The sequence below is a fragment of the Morone saxatilis genome, unplaced genomic scaffold, assembly GCF_004916995.1.
Source record: "Morone saxatilis isolate NCDOM2014 unplaced genomic scaffold, NCSU_SB_2.0 Contig14, whole genome shotgun sequence".
Classification (NCBI taxonomy): domain Eukaryota; kingdom Metazoa; phylum Chordata; class Actinopteri; family Moronidae; genus Morone; species Morone saxatilis.
Window position 1 is genome coordinate 20,015,659 of NW_023339696.1, and position 12,952 is coordinate 20,028,610.

The 12,952-nt window shown below is 41.6% G+C and overlaps 1 protein-coding gene across 1 annotated transcript; it reads left to right on the forward strand.

The window, feature by feature from the left end:
* The first annotated feature begins 694 nt into the window (after positions 1–694).
* On the forward strand, positions 695–12,315 carry LOC118323744 (disintegrin and metalloproteinase domain-containing protein 11-like). The gene is made up of 22 exons (XM_035655805.1): positions 695–772; positions 914–977; positions 1,115–1,175; positions 1,634–1,815; positions 3,916–3,987; positions 4,201–4,367; positions 4,469–4,553; positions 4,784–4,874; positions 5,378–5,429; positions 5,967–6,066; positions 6,357–6,428; positions 6,906–6,998; positions 7,541–7,621; positions 7,710–7,760; positions 7,842–7,905; positions 8,068–8,173; positions 8,453–8,572; positions 8,693–8,861; positions 9,449–9,560; positions 10,366–10,456; positions 11,745–11,762; positions 12,118–12,315. The coding sequence occupies exons 2-22, from the start codon at positions 918–920 to the stop codon at positions 12,131–12,133; spliced, it is 1,863 nt and encodes a 620-aa protein (XP_035511698.1). The 5' UTR covers positions 695–772; positions 914–917; the 3' UTR covers positions 12,134–12,315.
* Positions 12,316–12,952: the final 637 nt, after the last annotated feature.

The window sequence follows — 12,952 nt, forward strand, 5'->3', positions numbered from 1 at the left end:
TGATGTCTCTGGTGCTGCTGTTGGACATGGCAGGTGTGATGCATTCAGAGCAGCACGTCACCAGACTGATCTCTGTCGTCAAAGCACTTTTATTTCCATTCACCGCGCTTTGTTTGCCTGAGCTGTTGTGGCAAGGCTGATACACCCTGTTGAACTCAATTTGATCCAGGTGAACCAGTGTTTCTCACTTTTCTCACCTTCGTGGTGGTTCATCTCCACCACTGTGACCTTGTGAAGCACTGCGCCCCCTTTTGAGGGAGTGTTAACTGCAGATGAAAGCTAGGGCTCTGTTGTGGTAGTCAAGGTTGTTATAAGGGCAGGAAAGAACAGAGCACAATTCCTTTTTTTACTCACCTAAAAAGGTGCAGCCTGTGTGCTGTACAGTCGTTCCATGTTAAATTCTCTAACTGTGTGGGCAACATGAGTGTGGATATATTCAAGAGATCCTTATCAAAGGCCTACCTCCAGCTCTATTGTCAGTGAACCATTGTAGGGTGAAGTAGAGCATAGGACACAAGTAAGTCACAAACTGTGCCATAAATGCAATCGTGGGGAAAGAGGGAGAGGGGAGTCGCATATGCCGAGGTTGTGAGACGTTTTTTCCTCATAGTTGACCTACCACCATACCTGAAGCCTGAAGTGTGTCAGTGGAGGATGTATCATGAAACAGTGGTGCATTGTGTCCACAGGGAGGAGAGCACTGCTACTATCAGGGAAGGTTAAGAGGTTTACCAGAGTCCTGGGCAGCTCTCTCCACCTGCCATGGCCTGTGGTGAGCCTTACAGTAAATCTTTATTTATAAAATCACAGTGACCTGTGCATGCTGATCAGGCACACATAATTCCAGCTTAATCTTTAAATTTTCTGTCCCTTTCCACTCTGTATCTCACTTTTCTTTCTCTTTTTGTCTCAGCGGCATGTTCTCTGATGGCTTCTTTTCTTACGGGATTGAGCCTGTTCATAATGGGAGCAATCAGGTAAATAGTCAGTGGATAGTATAACATATTTCGTTTTTTTTTTGTTGACTAACATGATAGAGAATTTAATTGAGTCAGTTGTCAGTTGTTTTGGGGTCTTAATGTGTCTAATGTCATCTGGGTGTATTCTATTATAGGATGGTGGTGCGCACTTAATCCGCAGGATGCCCGATATCAAACTTCCCTTCCACTGCCCAGGTACATAAGTGCATTTAAAGCATAAGCTCACCGTTATATCACATCAGACTAATACTGCCTTTTAGTCTTTTTTTACATTCTTATCTTTATTTATTCTATTTTAAAATTGCCTTCAGTTAGTTAATTAGACCCAACTTCCTATCCACTGTTTTGGTTACTGCTAATGTTACTGTCCAATAAACCTCTCACACAGGGAATACATACTTTTTCTCATGTTCATCTTTCATTTCTCAATGAATCAGAAAAAAAAAATCACACTGATGAGAGAGGACAATTCAAATGGGATAATTGAATGGGAAGTAATTTTTTTGTTAGTTCAGACAGGGTGATAATTAAAGCCTTTTTGATTGAGAACTGTAATGTTTGACTGAAATTGAGATAGTAATGTTTAAACTGCACCTTACAGTACAAAATAAAGTGCTCTAACTGCCTGCAGCTCTGCTTCTTTATGTGCCCAGACTGTACAGAGGACAGTGAGTGGGAAAGCAGAGGAGGTGATGGTGATGATGACAGGCCTGACCAAATGAGAGAGCAGCAGGTGTCTGGGGGGTTGAGGCGATCCAAGAGATCTGTTCGCAAGCCCTCTGTCCAGACTGAGACTAAATATATTGAGTTGATGGTGGTCAACGACAACGAAATGGTGAGTTTGCTGCCAACTGTGTGGATATCTGATGTCTGTGCTGGTGGTCTTTGTTGTCAAGAGAAATTAAAGTTATAGAGGCTAGATCTACTGGCATGGTTTGTGTGGTTAACCATCTACCAGCCCAGTGTGTGTTAACCTGGTTGTTTTCATGTTTGCTTCTCCAACACATGAAATTAAAGGCTACATTTGGGGTGCTGGGAGAGGGGCCAGTTAGAAAATGATAACTATACTGACACTAAAAACAAGCTACATGTAGGAGCTACACTAAATACTTTCAGCCATCATAACCTCACCAAATGAAATGTTATGTAGTTGGCCACACACAAACACAATAGCTTCTATTGCTATAGTTGCTGCTGCACAGCTAACATGCAACATAGAAGAGGACAAGTTTGCTACTATACTGCTACTATAGCTAACATCACAACAACAGCACATCTTGGCAAGCTAGAAAGTAAGCTGAATGTCAGTGTGGGCAAGTCATTACATTTTACCTGACACACAGATCCTGGCTGGAATGGCTGGAATAACAAGTTGGTGTTGTGTGGCTTGGTCCAATCCACTTTGCTTGTTTCCCATTTACAGAGCCCGGGCTGTGTACAAACACCACATTTTTTTCAGCGCACACACAGAATGGAAACCAAGCGTACCATATGGAGAGATTTAAAATAAATGATTTATTGAATTAGAATCACATTATTTAAAACCACTAACCCCACCTTTCTTCAGACCAAGCAACAACAAAAAAAGAATGTTTAAATAAAAGGTATGCTTTCACTTTGTCAAACATGATCTCAAAATTTTAACTCAAAATGTTTAAAGGAACCTTTTTGAGCAATTGAAGCTCTGATAAATTAAAACAACCCCAGAAAATCTTGTTGTTTTTTTATACTGGTTTAAATTCTCACCTACCTACAGTGATGCACAGGTGTACTCTAGGACCTTTTCACGTCACTGTTAGGTGTGGTTACAGGTGCAACAGAGCAAACTTCAGAGCATATCCAACAGTCAGATGGTGCATGAGGCTTGACAATTTTAACCAGAGACCACAGTGGTTTTTAATCCTGGTGTTAAGGCAACGTTATGTCGAATTTGGTATTTGTTGCGATTTGGTGCCCACGGTTTTTGAGAGCAATAACACTGTTGTAAATATGGACAGCTGTACACTTGATAACTAGCTTAGCAATTAACTTAATTTAGCAACTAGTAAAGCTTTCTGTTCAGAACTAGAAACCAGAAAACATTTTCCCCATAAAATATGATCCAGTTTCACCAAAGTTGGTGGTGTGTGACTGCTGCTGTAAAGCAACATGCACTTGTTCCGACCCGGACAACAAAGTTACATGCATGAACAGGTGCAGGGGGGCGCATACTGGGAATGACAGAGTCACCATTCATCCTATTACAACTCAAGTGTTGCATCAAATGACTGAAGCTGTTATTTTAAAGTAGACAAGTTGCATAATGTTACTTAAGATGCAGACAAATTGGCAAGGGAGAAAATGTGTACTCTATCTCTAAAAAAAAAAATGTAAGTAGTTGCTGAATACACTGAATAATCACACCAACGCCCTTAGTGGTTTTAATGTGTAGTCAAACTCTTAATCTGGTTTTCTGTAACATTTATTATCTTTGTACTGAAGAACTTTATATGTCAGTTGTGTCATATATAGTAAGTTATTAAAGCTTTTACTGTTCAATCAAACGTTGATGCTGTACCTACTAACACCAACACAAGAGTTTATAAAAACAGGCTTTACAGAAAGTAAAGAGTATGTGGATGAATGCTGATTAAGATTGATTAAATAATGGCTAGCATTGTTTAACTTTTTATTTGAGGAGAGAGATGTATGATTTATCAATGATGCATAAAGTGCATTGCATAATTTATATCATGTAATCCTATTTAAACAAAAATGAAGAAAGTTGCCTTAGTAATCCCTAAGTAAATTGTGAAAATAAAATCAGTGAAACATTCCTTTGAATTTATGCCTTAGTCTCAAGATCCTTACAACTATGAAAGTACAATCGTGTGCGTGAGAGAGAGTGAATGTGAGCCATCTCTTACACCATCTGTGTATCTCTGTGTCTCCACAGTTTGTACAGCTGCGTCGCTCTAGCAGCCAAACCAAGAACTTTGCCAAAGCAGTGGTCAACATGGCAGATGCGGTAAGAGCTTTGTTTGTAGGATTATAATCCTCCTACTCCTAAACTCTCCATATACACACCCTGCCACCTGCCAAGAAGTGTGTGTGTGCGCTTATTTCCACTTTTGGGAATGATTTAACCCAGATAGCACACAGTTCTTCATGCCACAGAGTGTTCACAACACAGGTATCAAGCCAACAAAGCAGTAGACTGATGGGCATTTTTGGTCCCTAGATCTACAAGGAACAGCTGAACACGAGGATCGTGCTGGTTGCCATGGAGACCTGGACCTCTAAAAATATGATGCCAGTAGTGGAAGATCCATTGATAACACTGCAGAACTTCATGAAATACAGGAAGGACAACATCAAAGAGCAGAGTGACGTCGTCCATCTTTTCTCGTAAGAGGAAAAAAATAAATCCAATAACTAGAGAATGATTTGATTTTTGCATCCTAGTGAGGTTTTACTTTAAATTATGGTATCTTTCCTGTGCACCTCAGAGGGCGAACATTTCACAGTAGCCGAAGTGGGACTGCCTACACAGGAGGAGTGTGCTCTCCCACAAGGGGAGGAGGTATCAACGAGGTGAGGAAAAAAAATTAGAATTCCGTTGCACCAACAGGGATTAATTTAAACAATTTTGTATTAGGATTTTGTTACTTTGGGACAGAGCCAGGCTAGTTTTTTCTGGTTTTAAGTACATCCTGTTTGGTGCAACCCAAATAAACTGTAGGATTTTCTATCATTGTTGTACCTGTTTCACAATAAAGCTCTCCTGTGTGGATTTTCTGTGTTTTGTATTGTATTTGTTCCAGTATGGGAATGTTGGTGCAATGGCCATCACTTTGTGCCAGAGTCTTGGCCAGAACATCGGCATGAGGTGGAACAACGCACGCAACTCTGCAGGTAAAAGACAATATGAAAGCCTAATAATGCAGTGGTGAGGATCGAGAGATCTATAAAACAAGAGAGCAAGATGAGTGTGGGAAGGTTCGATGCAGTGGATGATAGGTGAGGAATGGGATTTATAGCCGGGTGGAGCAGTGGGGGGAGGTGAGAGTGTTTGGTGTTGTTATCCCTGTCCAGCGGTTCTCTTCTGTAATTAGACTTCTCCATTAGGTGATTAGTCACCTGCGTCCATAAAGGAGGGGGTGGTAGTTAGAGCATTGCTGCCACTGAACAATGGGCTCAGTGATTAATGTTGAAGAGCCATCAGGTCCATTATTCAATGCCAGGACAAGAGCTCAGTGCATATAAGCTCCATACCTCTGTCACTAGGTATCAGTTCTATGAAAAGTCTTTTATTCTTTGTCAATCATGAATCTTTTTCTCAAGACTCTAAATATTGATCACATTAGTTTTTACTGTTATTTATTTGAGTCAATTCCAACTCCTTGTCTTCTTCACAGGAGACTGCAGGTGCCCAGATGCCTGGCTGGGCTGCATCATGGAAGACACGGGGTAAAGATCTACATTGCAGCAGACTAAAGTGAACAACAACAAAAAACACAACACACCTGTAAAATGTGTGTTTGTTGACACAATTTAACAGCAGGCAGAAGAACTGTTTCCCTGTCACGCTCCCTCGAAGCTGTGATTTGTTCCGTTCATTTCACTCAATTAGACAATTAAACACCTGTATCAGAGGGATGCATTGACTTTTACTCAGTCTTCAGTGAGCCAAGCTGGTGATAATCACAGCTTGTATTTGATGCTTTAAGCAAATTTGTTGAAACATCAGACACCAGTGTGCCAACCACCGTGTAAGAATTAAACATTGATTTGGATTTGGCTCTCCTAATACAGATTTCAGTTATTCATTTGAGTATAATCCTACTACAGATGGTTACATTTCTGTAAGATTGCAAAGTGATAGCTCAGACACCCACGGTGGATCTGGCATTCCTTACTGGCAGAAAAGCTTTATGCTGTTTTTTATTTTATTTTTTTGTCATGTCCTGGTCTTGAATTTTTTTGTGTGTGTATTTGTGAACGCAGATACTATCTGCCCAGAAAGTTTTCTCGCTGCAGTGTTGATGAGTACATCCAGTTCTTGCTCCAGGGGGGCGGGAGCTGCCTCTTCAACAAGCCCAACAAGGTATGGGCCATGTGGGGATGTAGAAAGTGTTGAGAGGCGCTGCACCTGAGCATCATTATTTATAGATAAATTAAATTAAATGATATAATGATTTATTTCTATCACAGCACATATTTACTTACAGAACCATAGAATATTTCTGTTTACTTCATTTTAGTAATACTCCTATCTTCGAATCGGTGTACTTCAAGCCAATGATCTCCTATATTACTGACACATTTTATCTCTCGTCCATCTGTGTCCCACTTATACTATATATGCTCATATATGTCCCTCTCTGCCTCTCTCAGCTGTTGGATCCTCCAGAATGTGGGAATGGTTTTGTGGAGCCAGGGGAAGAGTGTGACTGTGGATCCCAGGTGGTGAGTACCCAGATGGACATCATGTATGAAAACCACCTCTTTAACCTTCTGCAGATGGGTAGCACCTTCTGTCTCTTTATGAGCACTGGAGGGTATGGTGTTTTGCTGGAACAGAGCTGAAGGGTTGTTTCTCTGTGGCTCAGAGGCAGAGCGGGTCGTCCCCCAATCAGAAGGTTGTTGGTTCGATCCCCGGCTCCTCCTGCCACGTGTCGAAGTCAGTATCCTTGAGCAAGATACTGACCCCAAATTGCTCCTGAGTGCAGGCAGGCATCGGATGTGTGAATGTTATGGATGATTAGTTTGCTGTTCGATGACTTTTGCCATCGCTTAGTGAATGTGTGTGTGAAGAGGGTGAAGATGGCACGTATGTTAAAAGCGCTTTTGAGGTGTCGGAAGACTAGAAAGGCGCATATCAAGTACAGGTCCATTTGGACCAGGTCCATTTACCATTTACCATTTTCATGTCTGTGGCTGTAGGAGTGTGCTCGTAGTGGAGGAGCCTGCTGTAAAAAGTGCACTCTTACCCATGATGCCATGTGCAGTAACGGACTCTGCTGCAGTAGCTGCAAGGTGAGTCCACTTATATATAAAGGAGTCAAAAAAATGAACTAAATGGTTTTATAATCTTTATATGAGATAATTAAGTTATTTAACAATGAACGAGTACTATGCCAAAACATGTATGTCTGTTGTGATTTCTCATTAATGATTAGGCTTGCAAAATAGGGAATTTGAAAAAAATATATACATATTACCAGTTACGATAAAAGTTTTTTGGGTCAAATAACATATTAGACATCCAGTTTCTGCAATTTTTCTCATCATGCTTGCTAATGAGAAATTAGTTCTAGAGGTGAGGTGTTTGTCAAGAGATAAATCTCTTCAACCTTCATCTTAGTGTTAAAGAACTCATGGGATGTGCCCCAGTATGATATAGATCATAAAAACTGTGAGAAGTTAAACTGAATGCAGTAAAACGCAGTAAAACGCAGTAAAAGTGTCTTGACATTTTCAGACTTTTCAGTAAGATGCGTTGACATGAATTGGAAATCAGCTGTATGATTACTGACTTATCAAGAATTTACTTGATTCGTTTTCATCCTGTGACCTAGTATGAGCGGAGAGGTGTGGTATGTCGAGACGCTGTGAATGACTGTGATATCCCAGAGACCTGCACCGGAGATTCCAGCCAGGTAGAGTGAACCGAATGTAATAAAAAAAACTGCGTCTTAACTGCAAGATTAAGTATCCAGAACATCATGTACTTTTCTTCTTTTGCAGTGCCCTCATAATGTCCACAAGCTAGATGGCTACATATGTGATAACAGTCAGGTAAGGGCTGGTTTGTGGCATGTTTTCTCATCTGCAGCTCACTCTTAGCTATGCTTGATTGCTGTTATCTCATTTCTTCAGGGCCGCTGTTACGGTGGACGATGCAGGACTCGTGATGGACAGTGTAGGGTACTCTGGGGTTATAGTAAGTATAGCAAACATGCATCTTGCACCTGGGAATGGAATGTTATATAGTCATATTACTGTGTATAATGTATATATATGTACTTGTGGCTGGTTTTGTAGTGACTTTGTAGTGTCATTCTTCTCAAAACAGTCGAATTTGTATTTCTGTTTACCCCCTCAGATTCAGCAGACAGGTTTTGTTATGAGAAGCTGAACGCTGAAGGGACAGAGAAAGGCAACTGTGGTCCAGGTCCTGAAGGTCAGGGCTGGCTGCAATGCAACAAGCCGTGAGTGACACCATCCTGATTCCCCTTGCTTCTCATGAAAGAATAAAAGCATGTTCACTCCATTCTGCTTTTTGTGCAAAAACATGGTACCTGAACTGCATTTTGTGCAGATATTGCACTGTTCAGATTTGAAGCTTTCCTGAATTTAGAAGATAAAGCTGGCTTTATTTTTTATCATTTTTAACAAATATGAAAATACCAAAACTAACTAATTAATATTTGTATAATTTAGTGCTGTATATAGGCCATAAATGTTTTTTTCCGCTTTCTCCTGTGTAGGGATGTTTTATGTGGCTTCCTCTTCTGTGCCAACGTGACAATGAAGCCAAAGTTTGGAGACCTGCAGGGTGAGGTGACAAGCTTCACCCTCTACCACCAGAACAAGTACCTAGACTGCAGGTAAATGGGTCCCATCCATCTGATCTGCTACAACTAACGGTGTGAAAACTAGAATATTGTGTCCCTAAATGATGAAGTTCTTTCCCTGACATGTCTGACATGTTTGGATGCTTCACTCAGAGGTGGCCATGCTCTGCTGGAGGACGGCTCAGACCTGGGCTATGTGGAGGATGGCACTCCTTGTGGTCCCAACATGATGTGTTTGGAGCGACGCTGCCTCCCTGTGGCGGCATTTAACCTCAGCACCTGTTCGGGATCCAATTTTGGACGCATCTGTTCTGACCACGGGGTAAAAGAAAAAGTTCCCAGCAAGCATTGATTCTGTGATTTGCAAGTCAAAAGACGTCTAGACATTAAAAAGAGAATGTTTTTCAGACACATGAGTAGCTGTAGAAGCTAATGTTATCCAACACAACAACCATGCCACAATATATATCTTTACAAAGCTCACAATATTTGATGACATCGCTGAAAATACAGTTATGTTTATTACTGAGCTCATAGTTAAAGGTGGTATTGTACTGGATTATATTATATTGAGGTATTTCGAAGTTTGTGCGTCCCATTTATATACATTAGGGGGCAGAATATTAGAAAGACCTACTAACTACGACCAGTTGTGTTGGATTACATTAGATTGTACCGATCTACCTAATAGTGGACAAAGACTGTTGGTTGAAAAATGGCTTTATCTCACCAAGATGTGTAAAAAGCTATTCAAGACTTTATAATTCTAATTCAGCAAAGGTTTAACCTGAATTCATAGACGTCTTTTGACGTCTATAGAATCCAGGCTCACTGGCTACACGTCTTTCTCTGCTTGTCTCTTTCTTTTAGTGACTGTTGCACTGAAGTTTTTATCTTTCTCTCTTGTAGACCTGCAGTAACGAGGTGAAGTGTATCTGTGACAGGGACTACACAGGGAAGGACTGCAGTGTCTTTGATCCCATCCCCGAGCCAACAGTCCCAACGGGCCCAGAGAAGAAAGGTCCATAGCACCTCTCAAGCTGCCCACGTCTCTCTTTTCTGTCTGCCTCTCATATCCCCCTCATAGTCTCTACCCATCATCACTGTAGCTTCTCTATGTACTGAAGCGGAGCACAAGATATTGTCCTTAAATACAAAGAGTAGTTCACCTGATTTTTGTGAGAACGTCAATATTTAGACCACACAGTGTTTTTCTTCCTGCTGAGTCTTGGTTTCAATGTTGGAAGAGTGTGGGTGTGTGTTGAGACACGTTTATCCATTAGAGCATATGTGCATGTAAAGTATGTTAGTGTATGTGAGTGTGTGAGTGTGTGTCTGTCTGTGTTTGTGTGTGTACTGTATGTCTTGCAGGCACTGTTATCTTCAAGTGTCTTCCTTACTTTCTTGCAGTCTGCCAATGACACAGAGCAATTGAGCAGCTGCTCTCATAGGGCCAAAAAAGCCAAAGCCACCCTGAGCAAGAGGGTGTCCAGCTGAAAGAGCAGGAGAGGGGGAATGAGAACAAAGTAATAAAACTCTCTCTCCTTTGTTTTTTTTATAACTGTTGTCTCCCTGACCTCCCTCGCTCACCCGCCCGTTGTCCCACCTCCAACCCACGTGCTGGTTTCCTTCTCTTTCCCTCCATCTTTCTCTCTCTCTGTCTGCAGGTATCTTACCATCTGCCTCTCTCTCACTCTCTCTCTAGTTGATGTTGTTGATGTACAGTGTTGATGCTGTCCTCTGAAGTGTGTTTTTTAGTGGTGTTGTTTTGTTTCTGCCCCTCCTCCTCCTCCGCACCCTTCCTCCCTACTCCTTCCTCTGCGCAGGTCCCAGTGGCACCAATATCATAATAGGGTCCATCGCAGGTGCTATTCTTCTGGCAGCTATAGTCCTAGGGGGAACAGGATGGGGATTTAAGTAAGAGTTCTGGCATGCCTTTGTGTACCTGTCTGCTTCTACCTAAAGGAACCCCCGCCCCTGCCACTCTCACCTCTTTGAAATAGATGCCCGTTTGCAACTCGGGGAAGGGAAATGGGGAGTCGAGTCTGAGCTCGACCATGCTAATGCTCAAACTACTCATGCCGTTAAAATACAAAACAGCAAACTGTGTTTTCTTTGAACGAATTGATCAACCCTGAGCTCCATCCTGCACCTTTACTTCCCCTCCCTTTACTACAACCCCATTTTTTTTATCATAATGACAGGGCAAGACCGGGATGTTAATCTGCCAGGAACCACTGCAGCACTTCCCTTAAGTCTAGAGATTTATGAATCAGTGTAATGTTTACAGTGGATTATCATAAACACCCTTTTTGAAATATGTTTACCTTTGGTGCTCTTTTAGCCTGCATTATCCTGTTGGCAGCATCCTAACCCCAAACGCGCTCACTGAAGTGCTTCTTCTGCACTGTTCCACCTGTGCATGCTTGCTATTGTTCACTCCTTATACTCTGACCTAAAAGGGCTGCTCATACTTACTCACAGTTAGATGCATAAGATAACTGTGGCTGATGGAAAGCCCTGTTAATGAAAAATGAAAAGCAATATTTGAATAACTAGCATGTAGTCAGTCCTTTTAGGGCCAGAGGTAAGTGTCTGTGCATGTGTGCATGAGCTGTAAGCAGGAAGTTTTTTCTTCCTAGTCAGATCTCTGGCTTAGAGGGTGGGTGTAATAGTTTCTGGTGTAGTGCTTTGTCACACTCTCTGGCTGAGAGGGTCAGTAACATGACTACTGTAGACCTGCTGCATGTGATGCCATCACTATAATCTGGCAACAAAGATTTTGGAGAGAATTTGTGGATAAATAATGGATTGAACTACTGACTGAGTCATTGTTTGATTCATGTTTTTGTTCTAAAGTCTGTGGTAAAATCCCAACTGAGTACAGCCAGTCCAACATGGAAGAAAATGATTCAAATATTGATTCAGATTGTATGCCCACATTTCATATTAAAGCCATATTATGCTAGTTTTAACAATTCTTACTGTTAATGAATTATCTATTCTTTGTGCATTTATACTTTTATTGCTTATGTGTCCTTTTAAATTTTATGCAAGTAGTAATGTAAGATGATCAGCTTCATGCCATGCTTCAAAAAAGCAGTGTAGCTTGTTAGTCATAATTTGTCATTTTTAATTGTTTCTATTGTTGTTGATATGTATTGACATTCTGTCTTTTCTCTCAATGTGTGCCCACGGGATGCAGGAACATTCGAAGAGGAAGGTATAACCTTGTAGAACCATGATCATGTGATATGCAATCGGTGGAGAAGGATCACAAACCATCCCATCTTATCCCATGCTATATTCCCTCAGCATGTCAACTTGCTCCACCATCTGAAGTTCATCTCCACAGAGCACCATGCTAATCATGCATCCAACCACTGCTCATTTTGCTTGAATGCTTCATTCTATTTCAATTCTTGCTAAAAAACATCCTCATCCCTGTCCCCAATTACATAACATTTCCTTTAACATTGTAAAGCAGAACAACTTCCATTTCTCAAACATCTTCAAATGCTATGGTCCGTATTTGTTCTTCGTTCTGTTAACAATCTCCGATTTCACTTCTCTTTCAGATCTGGTGGAGGATAAGATGCCTGTCTGTCTTTCTGTCTCTGTGTCCTGTCAACTCCTGTCTTCCTCCTCGCACTGTGTCGTTTCCACATCGGAGAAGAGGGGAACAAAAAAAAGTCTTCCACTCCTGTCCCAAAATCTCTCCAATCCTCTTCCAATTAATGTTTCCTCCACGCTCCCGTCTGCCCCTTTCATCTGTCCTCCTGCCTGTCTCCCTCCTTCGCTGGGCCTCTGGGGCTCCTCTCACCATACCAGCCGAATCATACTTGTGTGGCTGCTGCCAGCAAGCTGCTGAGGATTGTGTCTGAGCCACGCCTAGAGCGAGCAGGTGGCTCTCCCTGTGGGAGACACCAGGGTCTTCCTCCATTCCGGTGGCTCCAAGAATGTGCTTTGGTGTCTGTGTTCCCCTCTTTTTCTTACATCTTGGACATTCTGATGAAGAACATATCAACGGTGGACCAATCTAATAAGAGACATGTCTTTCCAAAGCCTGCCTGCCTGCACAGAAAACTAAACTGGCCACCAACTGAGTCCACGGTTAAATGTTGGACTAGCACATCTAATAGACTGAAAAAAAAGTAAAAGGAGCTGAATAGTTCCCTTTTTTCTTACAGGAGAAGGACCAGAGGCACAGTTCCTCCAAGACCAGGCCTTGACTGGGTGCATCTCTAAAACAATTATGTGTTTTTAATCTGTTTGGCAACATGGATCTAACTGAAAGAAACCATATATTGGACTGTTGTTAGCATGTTTTCCAAAGAGAGACTGAGGAAGGACTAATTATGATATAAAATGATGGCTCAGCCAGAGCCCAGACTTATAACTGACTTTATGTTC